Source organism: Perna viridis, chromosome 8, assembly GCF_037379345.1.
Source record: "Perna viridis isolate PV_CMFRI_1.1 ecotype Kerala chromosome 8, ASM3737934v1, whole genome shotgun sequence".
Taxonomy (NCBI): domain Eukaryota; kingdom Metazoa; phylum Mollusca; class Bivalvia; order Mytilida; family Mytilidae; genus Perna; species Perna viridis.
In genome coordinates this window covers 42,357,792-42,372,586 of record NC_142452.1, presented here as the reverse complement: position 1 = coordinate 42,372,586, position 14,795 = coordinate 42,357,792, and the positions used below count along the sequence as shown (strand labels likewise).

At 31.9% G+C, this 14,795-nt stretch overlaps 1 protein-coding gene across 1 annotated transcript; it reads right to left on the bottom strand.

Annotated features, from left to right (window-relative positions):
• Positions 1-1,941: 1,941 nt before the first annotated feature.
• LOC148610585 (uncharacterized) lies at positions 1,942-12,879 on the bottom strand. Its single transcript, XM_088595748.1, has 4 exons — positions 12,844-12,879; positions 9,754-9,853; positions 4,997-5,073; positions 1,942-4,247 (listed from the first exon to the last, which is right to left on the bottom strand). The coding sequence occupies exons 3-4, from the start codon at positions 5,059-5,061 to the stop codon at positions 3,824-3,826; spliced, it is 489 nt and encodes a 162-aa protein (XP_088451874.1). The 5' UTR covers positions 5,062-5,073; positions 9,754-9,853; positions 12,844-12,879; the 3' UTR covers positions 1,942-3,823.
• Positions 12,880-14,795: the final 1,916 nt, after the last annotated feature.

Genomic DNA, 14,795 nt, shown 5'->3' with positions numbered 1-14,795 from the left:
TGCAACAGAAAACGCAGCTCCACTTAAGGAGTCTCAAAGGGTTGTCGTCTAAAACACTTCCCACTTGGCGATATCTTTTAATTTAACAAAGTATCATGATGTATATAAATAGTTGTGCCGAAATTGCAGAATAAATCTACAATTGGCTAATTAGATTCAAATAATAACAAATCGCAATGAAACATGGAATAATACCACATAATACATTTGAAAACGACCGAGATTTGATATTCAACTTTATATAAAAAGCAATAAATCATGCGAACATCTTGCCAAAAATATACTTGAATATTTCAAAGGAAATGAAATTAATTAACTAATATAATGAGTTTTGAGCCATATATTTCAAATCCCGTCATTCAAATGCATTTTCCACAGTAGGGTACAAAGTAGTCTCCTTAAACAAAAAAGGCGAATGGTTCAGTTCTACTTGAAGGTTTAACGGAGCCCTCATGTGGTATTTATTCTGAATATAACAACAAATGCTTTTGAGCTGAGTTACTTGTAGACCGATTGTACTGCCCATTTATAATGTAGTATATAGGAAACAATTAACCGTGCTGGAATCAGGTAGTTAAGCGCACTACAAAATCTGGTTTCTCAACAATATCCATCGGAAATGACTGTCCCAATATAAAATTGAAAATGTGGCATGACTGCCAAGAACGGATAAACTTCTACAGGTCACCAGACAGTCTTCAATAATGGGCAAAACCCATATCATAAAGCAAGCTGTAAAAGGCCTCAAAATAAAGAAAGTAAAACTATTAATTAAAGACGAAACTCGATCTAATCCACAGAAAAAAAACGCAAAAAGAACAACAAAATATTAAAAAAAAACATTATTTTTTGTCTTTGAAAAAATCATTCACCTGCAACAAATGGCTGAGCTTTTAAAATGTTGAAAAAACTAAGATCTAGTTAGGACACGACGTCATACCTACACTTATGAGTTCTGGATTGACAATAATGAGTTTTTCATAAAATTGGAAATTTTCGAATTTTACATTTTTTTCCCATTTCAACTGTGAATTTTTTTTTCAAGTGCCCTTCTTCAAACAAACTTTTGTTTATTCTTACACATTCATGTAGCGTCTTACCTTTCTAAAAGCCAAGGCAATGCACAATTAAACGTATTCCAGGCAATTTGGCCGAAAGAATGGTACCCCTTCTCACTTAAATCTCCCCAAATGTGAAAGAAAATCACCGTGTGTAGCATACACGAATTGTACACAATGTCTATCTGGTATTTGTTATGGAGATCTTCTTGTATCAATCATATTATCAAGCAAATATGCTTTAATTGTCTCGATGATGACAAAATATTAAAAGGGGAGTTGAAAAAAAACCAGATTATCACGCATTATTGCACGTAAATGGTTTTTTTTGTTTAAAATATTACATATTCGATTTTCAAAGAAGCAACTACGATGAATAATTGGAATACATGCATCCAACACCATTTAAAAAATGCGAATCTACCACACACGAAAAGTGGGTTTTCACGGAAATTTTAGTGGGTATGGGGTACCATTATTTCGCCTAAATGGCCAGAAATGCGTTAAATTATGCATTGCTTTAGCTCATTAGAAAACTTTGATGCTACATCTATGTTTTTGAATATGCAAAAGCTTGTTGGAAGTAGGGTACTTGAAAGTTGCCAATTACTGGTGAAATTAAAGGAAATTCATTAAAAAAAACAACTCTTTAATGTTATATTGAAACAGGAAAATACGAGCCTGAAATTAGCAGGTATGTTGAAAACTTCGATAATTACAACACTAGTACCCAACTGGTCTTTTTTAATCGATTTTATATTAAAAATTGACATTTTTACTCATGTTCAGGTATTTTTTTCATGGTGAGGATGGCAATTTATCATTTGATAGGACTTAGAAAAGTTCAAATATTTATTATTACTCGGGCTCATAAGAAAGCTAAGACACTATATAATTGTATTTAAATATACAAAAGATTGTTTTAGGTACAGTAAAAAACATTGCCAATTACAGGTGAAATGGAAGAAAATATAAAATTCCGAAAATTCCTCTTTTTATGAAAAATTCATAATTGTAATATTGAAATTGAAAAATTGGCCCCTGAATTGAAAAAAAAATGTGTTGGATAAATCGACAATTAAAACAATAGTACCCAACTGTCTATTTTACACCGATTGTATGCCAAATATTTTAGTTCATGTTGAGGTAGTTATTTTCAGGGGTAGGGGTAGCAATTTTCACCTAACTTGACTTGTATTACTTGGACTCATTTGAAAGCGTAGATACTATTATAATGTATTGTTTCACATAAAAGGCTTGTTTGAACTACGGTATTCAGAACAAAATGGAAAAAACAGGTGATATAGAAAAAGTCTCAAATTCTGAAAATTCATCTTTTTCGATTTATAGTATTTGTCATCCCAAAAGGAAAGTCTTAGTACCTGAATTGATCAGATATGATAGGTACATCAGTATCTTTATTTTGTTTGCCTAAAATAGGAGTTTTATGGTGTCAGTATGCTGTGAATGTGGACTCTGAGACCAGTTTTCTTGGGGTAGGGGTAATATTATTTACATTTTTTTTTAATAGTTGTTTCTTAAAAATTACTTTTTGCTGTTTTATTGTTGTCGAAAATTAAATTATTTATCTAATGATACCAAATTTTGAACATTTTAGTTGAGCAATAACAAGTTGAATTTATTTGATTTTTTAAGGAAAAATCGAAAATCCTATTTTTCATTTTTGTGGATAGATTATGACTACGAAAATTGCCAAAATTCATTTTAAAAGGCCAAGAAATATTAGTTGTGATAATACTAAACAGAAAATACCAAAAATAAGCCATTTTTTACCGGAGAATAAATACTCTAGGGGTTTTGATATGGAAAAATATGTAAATTTTAAGCGATTTTTTTGTTGGGGTCGTTATTTATTTTCATTTTACCCAAAACCCCAAGTGTTACCGCGACTTTCTTTGTGCCATTGTAACACTAAGGCGTTGGGCTATATAATGATACATATATATATGTTAGTTTACTAAAGGTACCTGAATATCTTATTTTTGGTTAATGAGTGGGGGATTGCACGAGGGGGTTGTGTTATCGCAACCCATGTACCATACAGAATTGATACAAGTCCGACAACCGATATCTCAACTTAAGGTATCATTTGTCTACTTTAGATCCGTCACTTGGTTTTCATTATGACGTAATTATCTCGTATCATTATAATTAAAACTGAAGAGTTCAAATTATTGTTAAAGCCTAGCGGGCCGAGTGGTCTAGATTTACAAATTTGACAGTTTTGTCACCGTTTGGAAGTTTTCAGTCCCGAATATGCTTTCATTTTCTTCTTGGTATTATATTAAACTGGATCCGTCGGAACAGCATAGCGGATAGAGTAGTTCATTTTATATATATTCATAATAAAATCATTAGATCAATTTCGGGAACTGAATTTGTTACTGACCAGTGCTATTACTATCTTCTTATGCAAGTCAAAACACTCAATCACCCAATCATTATTGCGGTTTTTTTTACGTTTATAATATACAATTATCAGTTATAGCAAAAACATCATCCTGTTACATGCCGATCCTATATGAAACCTGATTTGAAAAATAATACATGATGAAAAAATGATAACACTTTTCACTTTTATAATCTTAAAAAATTATAATACCTAGTTATCATGTAAAAGGCAAATAAACACAAAAATATGACGTTAACGAATATGTCAAAGAGACAACAACCCCACAAAAATGGATTATTTCTGGTTCACATGACCTGTCTTCGATGATGTATTTTCGAATTCATTTGTCGAGTCACAATTTTGATCCCAATGAAGCATATGTTCCCAACTTTGTCGGATTAATGAGACATTCCTTTAACTTTTCGATTACTTGTTTCGATCTTGGTTCTCCTGTTTTGCACAAAGTCGCGAAATGCTCGCAATTATTTGACAAAATGTTGTACTTCCCCCAAAGGTTAGGGTTATTTATGATATTGTTGGCCATGTCGACAACTTTGGCGGGCGTTTTTATTAAATTCTTGTTCATGTATTTTATCCTCAATAAAGGTCGTTCCCCGTAATCAGTGAATTGACACAAATCGACTATTCTTGGTATCATTCTCTGTTTGTCTGCAACTCCCTTCCTAAATCCGAGGAATATACCATGATGATAATAATCTACTCCCCCAGGACCTGACTTTTCATACACTGCTAGATGGTCACCATTTTGGAGCAGCCTAGATTGAAATCAAGATAAATAATTAAATCCATGAATTGAACCCCGTTTTTCATTGGTAAAATTTTGATAATATGTTTCAAAATTTAGGAAAATAATAGCCTTCAAATCCACCTTTTTATTTATTTAATTCTTGATCTAAACCCACTCTTGTTCGAATATCTTGGACCGCCCAGTATCTAAGTCTTGATAATACATGTACATTCTCCTGGGTTGATTTCAATATATGACAGGATGCAAGGCTGTTAACTGGTTTTTAACTTGAAGACCCTTGTGATCGCTTTTAATACACGTACAATGAAACAAATGGATATTTCATTTGATCTTGTTTCTTCATATACAATAATAGTTTGCATAAAGCAGATAAAGATGTAAATAAAAAAAATAGATTATAAAACTTGCCAAATTTTTTAGGCAGCAGGCATGAATCGGTAATTCAAAAAGTTAATGACGTCTAGACGACAGTAATTCAAATTACAAATGGCGAAAGCGCCCATGTACAGTCCTTCAATGAAATACCAAATAAATGCCTGGTTTAACGTGTTTTTTGTTTTTGTGTGTGTTGTTTTTTTGCTTTTGTTTTTAAATAGTTATTAGAATAATGACACACTTGTGGCGTTGATGTGTAACAATATTGTTTTGCGAACGCAATGTATATAGGAAAACAAGAGTCATTGTTTCTTTTTCTTGTCACGATCAATTCTGAGATTATTTTAGTCCATCATCTTCTTACTTTATATCATATCCTACCTTATCTCAGTTATCAGTTCGCGTTCAAAGTCAGTATCCACTTCTTTCTTCACAAAAAACCTCATCGTGTCTATTACCTTGAATTGAAAAAAAGACTGTGGCCGATTTTTTTATAAAATTTTATCAAACTTGTTCTTTCGAGATTGATAATGTAAATATCTTGAAACACTCATTGTTGTTCGCCTTGAATGATCTTTACTATCTTGTTTTAAACAGGTATTGTCCTTGATCTGTCCTGATAGTATAACTATCAAAATTAAATACAATACTTTAAACCTCAGTAGAAGTTTAAAGTCTACCAAAAACTGGATATAAATAGACCGCTGATACAGGTTACAGACCACCAATTCAACCAATGAGCATTTGGAAAGTGCGCAAAAATATTCCTACGCAGAAATTACCTCCAGTTCGTCATAGCGCTGTGAAAAAATTAAAAGCGTTTCTGAAAGGAAAAAACTTTCTGTACATTTTATAGGTGCATATTTCTTCTTGAGCTGTAAAGTCTAATCTCCATAATGATTTTTAAATATACCCCTATCTTGCGAAAATACTGGGATTTCCCATGCTATTTATAGAACTTCCATTTCCATTTACCAGTAGTGCATTGCAAGTCTGCTAACTCCACATGCCATTCTGAGGATTGTGAGCTGACATATGTAGAATCATGATGATATATAGTCCTCTGCAGGTTAGAGTTAAGGTAAAGTCCAAAGAAGCCACTGAATGTTGTGAAATTAGCATTGAGGCTTATGGAAAGTGGAATTAGTGTTTTTTGTTTTTTTTTTTCTTTGCCTTATTACACCGTCTTCTGCTTCATACCCATACTTGAATCAATGCATAGATGATTTCGGGAAGTTAAGACACTTTATGACATTGATTTTGACTTTCCAATTGTGAACTTCCCCTATTCAGTTCCAATATACCAATATATCAAACCTTTCGATTATTGATTCCACATATGATGTGTTGATCACAACTGATACATGTACTAGTATATATAAAGCTGATCTGAAGATTAATAAATTCGGAAAAATACAATCATAAGCTAGTTATCTTATACGGTGTATACGATGGATGTCAAGACATTTCATATGTGGCTCTGGATTTGCTTTGAAAAGAAAACGCGATCTAATTTTAACGATAGATTCTGTACAGTTTCAAAATGTACGTAAACATATGTATAGATTTATTCCAAATTATTAACAAGTCTCTTTTGCAGTCTTACATCGACACTTGTTACTGCCGTAGCTGTATTGATTCAATGTTGATCCTAAAAAAAAAACTCAAAAGATATGGAAACCCTCAATTCAAGATTATTATCATAAAACAATAGCCTTAAAACCGATATTTTTTTTCAACTCTTTATACTTCTACTCCCCATACTCCGACTTAAAATTCCTACCCAAAAGCATTATACATCATTGTTACTTCAAATAAGATACAGATATGTAGTACTTGGTAGAGACAATTATTTGTTGGGAACAAATTGTATCACTCTACTCGCTGACCTATTCCTTCACACTTATGAGGCTGACTTTATAGCTAGTCTTATTCAAAGAAAGGAACATCGTTTAGCAAGATCCTTTGACTGCAGTTTCTGCAATATAGATGACGTATTATCATAAACAATCTTAGTTGGGGGGATTTTATACATCGCATCAAAGTATATAAGGAATGATTCAAAAGTAGAAAATGACTTGTTTACTGCAACGCAGAGTAAAAAACCATTCACTTTCACGTAATGTATTAATGCATTCATGATCGAATGATTCTGATGAATTGCAAATAATTTTTTGTTACGTTTTGCATTAGAGGTTTTACCGTCCTGAAAATTGCGACTTTGATTTCTTAAAAACAAGATTGAATTTTTTCTCTTCATCTTAATTCGTTATTTCCGTAACAACTACAAAACTGCTGATACAGCATGTTTCTAATTCGTATGAAAAACCTATGGTAAATAACTCTAGAATGCTTTACCAATTGTTATTTTTTTTAAAATACTACAATCACTGCGTACAGAAAGTAACGGTACTAATTTGGAACATGTAGGCAAACGTTGTTGTTTGATGTCTATCATAATGTACCAGGCGCCTCTTGAAATCAATGTGTACGTGAATAATAAGAATTTGAACGTATCTAATGACTACAATGCATATTTCAGCAATTGAAAACAGGTTTATACATCCATTGGACATACTTGGATTTGATTAATGCTTTGATTATGTTATTGTAATGCTCATTACAGACAGGTTGTTGATATTCTAATTAGATCTAATTGTGCTTCTTTAATAGCCGTTTGTTTCACCCTGCTATGAATCGCAGTTCATGTCTAAACTCTTTAAAGATCCTTCAAAAGATTAGCTGTTTCATGATTTCGATAATTCTTTATAGTACTCGTACATCTTTTCTTGAGTTAGGCATTACATTTGTAAATGACAACCTTCAGACTAAAATTTGTGAGAATGAGATGATAATAATTTTCCCATTCTTAATTTTGTATTCCTACATGATTATATTCCTAAAGCACCCTCATATATTAGCTATATTTTACAACAACTGGTTCGTTCTGCTCTTGCTTTTAATTAAGTGTCAATTTCCATGAACGCAATAAATTCCTTGCAGAAAAACTTTTGCAGCAGGCGTAACGATATCTAAAACATTTACTTAAGTGTTTACAATGTTATAAAGCTCTGAAAAAAAATGTAAAGGTTTTTAATTAAAATTGATATTACCCACCCAGTTTTATACGGAAGTATATTCTATAAAGCGCATTCTATCAAACAAATCCGAATGTTTTATCGACTGCCCTTAATATATATGTCATCGTAAAAGATACGATTTCCAAATTATTGTCTATTCTTTTAACATTGTTTTCACGTTTTCACTAACAGAGGTATTTTAATTTTAAGTTCTTGATACTACTACTCCAAATCCAGCCCATTGGAATTATTGTGACCAACTATTTCTAATGCTGGAAGTTACAATGGTATTGTCACTCTTGAATTTGTTCAGTAACTATGAACGTTCTTTTAGTTGATATCTCATTTGTCTATATGGTTATTGTTGAAATTATCCATGGAGAGAATTGGATGTATCATCGAATGAATTTCATGGTGTGGTTGTTTGTTGCTTCAGTTAGTTTTTGACCTTATATGAAAAGGTTGGTTAAAACGCTATGCAACTATTTTAACTCGATCGCATATTGTTTGCGCCTGTCCTCAGTAAGTAGATTAATTAGTCTTTGTATTTTCTAATACTCTAATATAAATTTCGAAGAATTGCAATCGTTCAGTTGCCGTTGTTTTATTATTCGTTGTTTTGGATTTCCAGAGCTTACTAAAATGTGTGTTGCACATATTGAATACCTTTAGGTGGACCTCTGAGAGTATTTTCTATTTTGTACTTAGGTAATATGCTGTTACGTTTCACCATATCCATTCGTTTTTAATTTTCCTTGACACCAGTTTATAGGGCTTAGTTATGACAATCGATAAAAACATGTATGCAGTTCATCAGTGATTTGTATGAATTAGTGTGTCTGCTTCTACCTCTTTTTTTCTTTTTGCATCTTTACCGTCGGATTTCACGGGATTTGATCGTGAGTTATTATGCAATTTACACTAGAATGTAGTAAATCATTCTAGGATGTACGTTATCAATATTTATGTTGTTAATAATGTCAGATTAATATGCTTAGTGAAATTTTTGTCATCAATTCTCTTCGTCTTGGCCTCATACCTATAAGGTTGTTAACTTGATCTCCACCAAAACATCAAAAACAACCATATTGTACGAAATAATTAATATAACACAGTTGACGAAGGAAAGAAGCAATGTCGTAACGAGTTTATACATTGGAAAGTTGTTTAATTTGTCAGTCGTGATTCTATAATAGTGAAATACTGCATCTTTCTAGATAGAATATGGCTGATTATATTATTACTTTTATATATGTTTATAGTAATCAAGATTTGTAATTGAATATATTTAGTTTCGCCAGCTATATTGACTTCTAAACGAACAAATGTTTAGACAAATCAATTGATTTTCTTTATTTTTATTATCTTTCTTGTTTTCTGATTGTTCATTTGTTATTTGTTGTTGTTATTGTTGATGATGATGATGATGTTGTTATTAAGAGTTGATTGTTTTGTTATAATTCGGATTAAATTCAGCATTTATATTGAATATTAATGGTTGAACATCAAAATATCCGTTAAATAGCGATGAAGGTCTTTCTTTGCCAAGAGAGAATACAATAAGCATACTTTTTTAAATTGACATGAGGAGAAAAAGTATATCAATTACATCGAGTAACATACAAAAACCGAGACATTGGCGAAAGTAATAGTTGGTATCAAGGGACCTTTATACTTCCTGGGAACACCATATTTTTCATTTGTTACCAAATTTTGATTAAGTTGAGATTGAATCTTTGTTTTGTTTTTAAACAATTTAAGAAATGGCATGAAATACAGTAAATTGTACTTTTGCATAGTTAGTTGTACTTGGTCCATAGTCTCATATTTCAATGCAGTCTGATCATTTAATTCTTAGTTTTCCGTGTGTTTTTTCTTAAGTTGATTTATGTTTTTTTATCAGGCTTTGTCCGTTCCATTGGTTTTCTCTTTGTCTCCGAATCGTACATATCGCGTTTCTTGCTCTAATCACGGCTTCCTTGTTCTAACTTTAATCTAAGCATTTCTGTCAGATGAATTGCATTTTTTAAAGTGAACTGAATTGATATAACTAGATACCTTATAGTGTTTCGTAATTACAGTTGTTATTTCAAAAGCAGCAAGATCATGTCTGAATACCACAGAAAGTTTTACTTGACAAACATTTTCTTCAAATATTCTGTAACGATATTATATAACTAACTTCAGATGCTCTCCTCACCACTTTCTATACGAGACTAACCCTTCTTATACGGACTTCCCTTTTAACTATTGCCTTGATTTTTTGTTCAGCAATATTGTAATTACCCTCCATCTATATCATGGAAAACCATAACCATTGACTGCCTGGTTGAAATACAGTAAATAAGGTTTATTTAAGTTAAATTTAACTACTGAAGACATTGATCAATTCCTCACGACTTTAATTCAACTACAATGAATCCGCGGAAATCCCGACTTAAGTCTAAGACATATTCTTAGTCTGGGAACTTTAAGTATATTAAAAATGTCAAAATAACTATCAAATACTGCTTTGTTCGATATAGATATGTGACTCCAGTGTTTTAAATCACTACCCTGCGACGACAAGTCCTTATAATGAACCTCTTTTCAATATACAATGAAATTCTTATTACATTTACTTTTTTTTACTAATTTTCCTGAACATTTCACACTAAGGGAGTAACTCGTACATCGGACAGATTTTTTTTGCTGCAGATTTTAGAGAGCAGATGTTGGTCGTTAATGTGTTTTTCTGTCGTTATAGTACTTTTTAGTTTGATTGTGAACAATTGGTATCGTCTCTTATTCATCTGTTCATGTTAAGGCTATGGGTTTGGACTTTGACGTCTTTGAATCATTCCACGACTGGCGCATCGGTATTGTTTGCCGATATACTCATCAGGGGCGTTTAGAGCTTACTTAAAGGTGTGTTTACTTGTTGAAGACCTTTTGGTAATCTTTGAAAGTGTTTACAATTTGGTTTAGGTTAAGCGCTGATGCATTTCCCTCATATTCGTTCTTTTTATCCTATTATGGATACAGGATTGTGAGTTTATTAGATATGCAGTACACTAGGTTGTTGTACAGTAACACTTCATTAAGTGTAAGTATTGGTGAGAATTCGCCAAATTAGAAAATCAGAAACATGCATTTCAAACACCACCGATCTGACAATATAATTCATTCGAGGATGCTTTCTTTATTTGAAAAAAAACATCCATTATTTGATTGCTGTATCAATGCATTTACTCAGAAAATGTTCAATAGAATGTAAGAAAAAGACGGTTTTTTAAGAGTAAGTCACCCTTGAAATGTTTATTTCCACTGCATTTCAAGAAATGAATTTACCAATATGATATAGAAAATCTTTTCTTTTTTTCCTTGAATAGTCAAATAAATTAAACCTTCAAAATGGTGGGTTTATTCATACCATGTTTCAATGACTGCCTGATTTTGCAGAGACTGACACTTAAAAACCAAATTATTTCTCGGCAAATGTAAAGTTCGAAACTTCTTTACACAAGCATATATCTTTTACTCCAAAGAGCTACAAAAATGATGGGTCCTTCAATTCTATCTGTAGAGATAGTTCAAAAATATAAAATTGTAAATCATTTATACAGAAAAAGTCGGTATGTTGTATACATGTTTCAAGTAGTAAACCCCTTACATCGATGGAACTAAATACATAGCAAGATCATAATAATTAATTGTATACGGAATGTATTCAAAACTGAAAGCAAATTTAACACCGATAGGTCTTATCATGTAAAAGGAATTAAGCCTCAGTGCTTTGTGAGGTTTTGAATTATGTAATATGACAAATTTTGGTTAATAGTCTACCATATATTCGGGTTGAACAAATTTGACTACATCGCTGCTGAATACCTCAGAGACCTTCGAGTCAGCAGTATAAATGCTTTTCAATGAAATATTTGAGACCATTTTGCATTATTAATGAGTGAAGGTTAAGGCAAATTATGTTGTTAGTTGAATTAGCAGTTCTATCTTTTGAACTATGCTTCTTTGGAACGCTAAACTGAAATAAATATGTAGGTAGAATAATTCAAATAATAACATATTTTTGTTCATAACCACATATTATGATTTAATAAATTATATACACTTGCAATGTGACATTTCTGGAAAACGGAAAATAATATTTTTTTAATTATGATTTTAAGATTAGCTGGCATAAAGAAATTATTTGAAATTGCATGGCAAAAATCAGATAAAAGATTTGCCAATTTTTCAACATTTTATTTTGACTCAGTCAAGTCTTGTTTTTATTTTAATTAACGTTTTATACCATTTAAAGGTACAAAGTTGCAATCTTCGCTATAAAATCGTTTCTTTTAAATTGTTTATACTCTACAGTGGTTAAGTACCGTTTCGCTATCTGGTCAATTTTAATTATATAGGTAAAACAGAAGCTAACATTGTGGTATCGACAATTTCGTAAAGGATGAAATTTGGGATGTATATGGCTCAAGGGCTAATAATTTGTTTGCAAGGTGGTTTATAATTGATAGGAGTTTTGTGCTGAAATCACTATGTTTATTTCATTTCGTACCTATCAAACTATAGGGTACCAACCACTTTTCCAATATTCAGTAGTTACCTAGGGGTAGCAGAAATTAAGTCTTATTTAGACAAACGTTCTCTTCAATTACTTGGTAACGGCATCATATACCTAACTTTTGATCTCATATTCTCTTCTTATCAATTTATATCCTGGCAAGTCTTTGGCATTGACTGGTTTTTGTACGGAAAATACCAATTCGTAAACCCAATGTTGAATCAGATAGACAAGTATTGAGGAGAGCATGTTTGAAAAGGTTTACGACTACAATGAAGAACAAACATTAATAGCCCAATATATTGGTGCTTTATGTGGCTAAACTAAAACTAACCTATAAGTAAGCACGAGTTGCGTCGGAACGGTAAGCATCCTCTCGTTCTCATACAAAATACGAAATACACGAGCACCACTAAAATTGGAAGGGATTCAAGAACAGTTCCTGATTCTTGCGAAACATACGGTATTTTATTTAGTAATAAAATAGTAATTTAATTCATATTCTTCCTTAATTGCCGTCAACAGTTTTACGAAACGTTTGGTAGTTTTCTTTCTTATTTGCCTATGGATTGTGGAATAAAACCTACCTTGGCGTAGTTTTTTCTTCACTTCCAATGATAAAACTTTTTTTTCCGAAACCAAATTATTTGTTCAAAATAATCATTTTAACTTTGAACACAAAAAAACCGGTTATCAATTTTGATAACCTGTTACACAATGACACTCTTTGATAAATCAAATGGTTATTTTGGTGACAACGAGGGAGTACGATTTGATTATGTTTATTTAATCGTAATATATTCTGTTTTGTATTAAAAAAAAATGCTCTAAACTAATTTATACAGTTATGTCAACTTACTTACTTACAACGGATATTACTTTGAGTTAGGGTTTTACCGACTAACTTATACCTCTTGGTTATTTTACCTAATACATAATCCGGAAATATGAGACTATACATGTTTTTCAGACGTACTTTTTTCCCTTACGAACCGCTGCAGAGAAGACTTTCGAAATTCTCGGACATTATTCAAATTAAATCAAATCGTTTGACAATCGGATAACTTAAAAATATTCACTTTTCCCAATCTTTGCAAGATTCTTGCATTTTTTTAGAAGGCTGGCTGCAGCGTCTAGAATGAATTTCGAACGTGAAATCAAAAGGATGTAAACCAAGACAAGGGCCAGACATTGAAAACAGACCATATAACAAAGAACACAAAATAACCAAAATAACACATACAAAGCAATAAAAGAAAATGAGCAATTCGAACTCCACTAAAGACTGGGAGCATGGACCAGGTGCACCAAGCTGTATCGAGCTGTCTCCGGAAGATTTGTTTTTGAACAATGTGGTTTGCACTATAACTATTCGGAAAATTTGATCCCATGACAGAATTTTTTGTGTACAAACAGTATGTGGTTATCGTCCTTCTGTATATTAAAGGGACGGATATATTAGGGTTTTACAATATCAAAATGACACGTTTACATTTGAGAGTTGCTAGTTAATAACAAATGTCAAAAAATGAACTTTTACGTCTTCCATAAAATGTCATAAAATGTCAATACTTCAGGTTTGAACCTCCTATTATTATATAGATAGCAGTGCTTTATCGATTGTTAACAGTTGTAATAAAATTCGTTAATTTACACTGTGAAATAAATTCAGTAATTCTACTTTCGAACTTTCTCCAACCGAAAAGTCACAACTGTGATATCCATCCGCCAATCAAAGAATTAAAAATTCATGTTGAAAATATCAATAAATTATGAAAACAATCTATATAATAAATAGGATAATAACCAAACTATGATTTCTCGTGCCAGGAAACTTGAAGATGAAAGCGTTCTTTGGCACTCACGATAATATTTTCGATATCACTCTTTCGATCTTTCGAATACTAAACCTGCAAACAATGTGTTTTGAAAGAAATCATTCTATATAATCATTGGCATTAGCAAATCTGATTTATTCGTTGTCTTTTAACTCAAATACCTAAAAAAAAATTAAAGCCCGGTAATGCCTAGAATGATCACCCGTGTATGGGTGAAGGAATGAAGTTGAAACTTCAAATTAAGTTTGACAAATTGTTCATACATAACCTTCATTGAACAAAGCAAAATATTTCAGTTGATTTCAACCGATAAAAGAGGCAAAAATATTGGTTTGAATTGTAGTTGTTGTAATATCTTATAGATAATGTGATTTTTCAGTGAAAATAAATTTACAGCAGTGAAACAGCAAAGTGCCTCCGTGACCCCGACATCCTTTGATCTCATTCGCAGTGACCCATCAGCAGATATCTCTAAACATGGCGGCGATAAATTTCTCGGGAAAATTTTACGTTTCCTCTGCTTCAAAGAATAATCATGTAATGATTTTGCTTTGTAACTTATAAATTATGCACACGTTCAAATCTTAACGTTTTCAAATACACCTGTTTCTCTGTTGCTAGGCAATTCCAGAAATCAAACAGTTACATTCCGTAAAGTATGCACTTCCTATACATTAATCTTCTGGTACGACAGCTGGTAG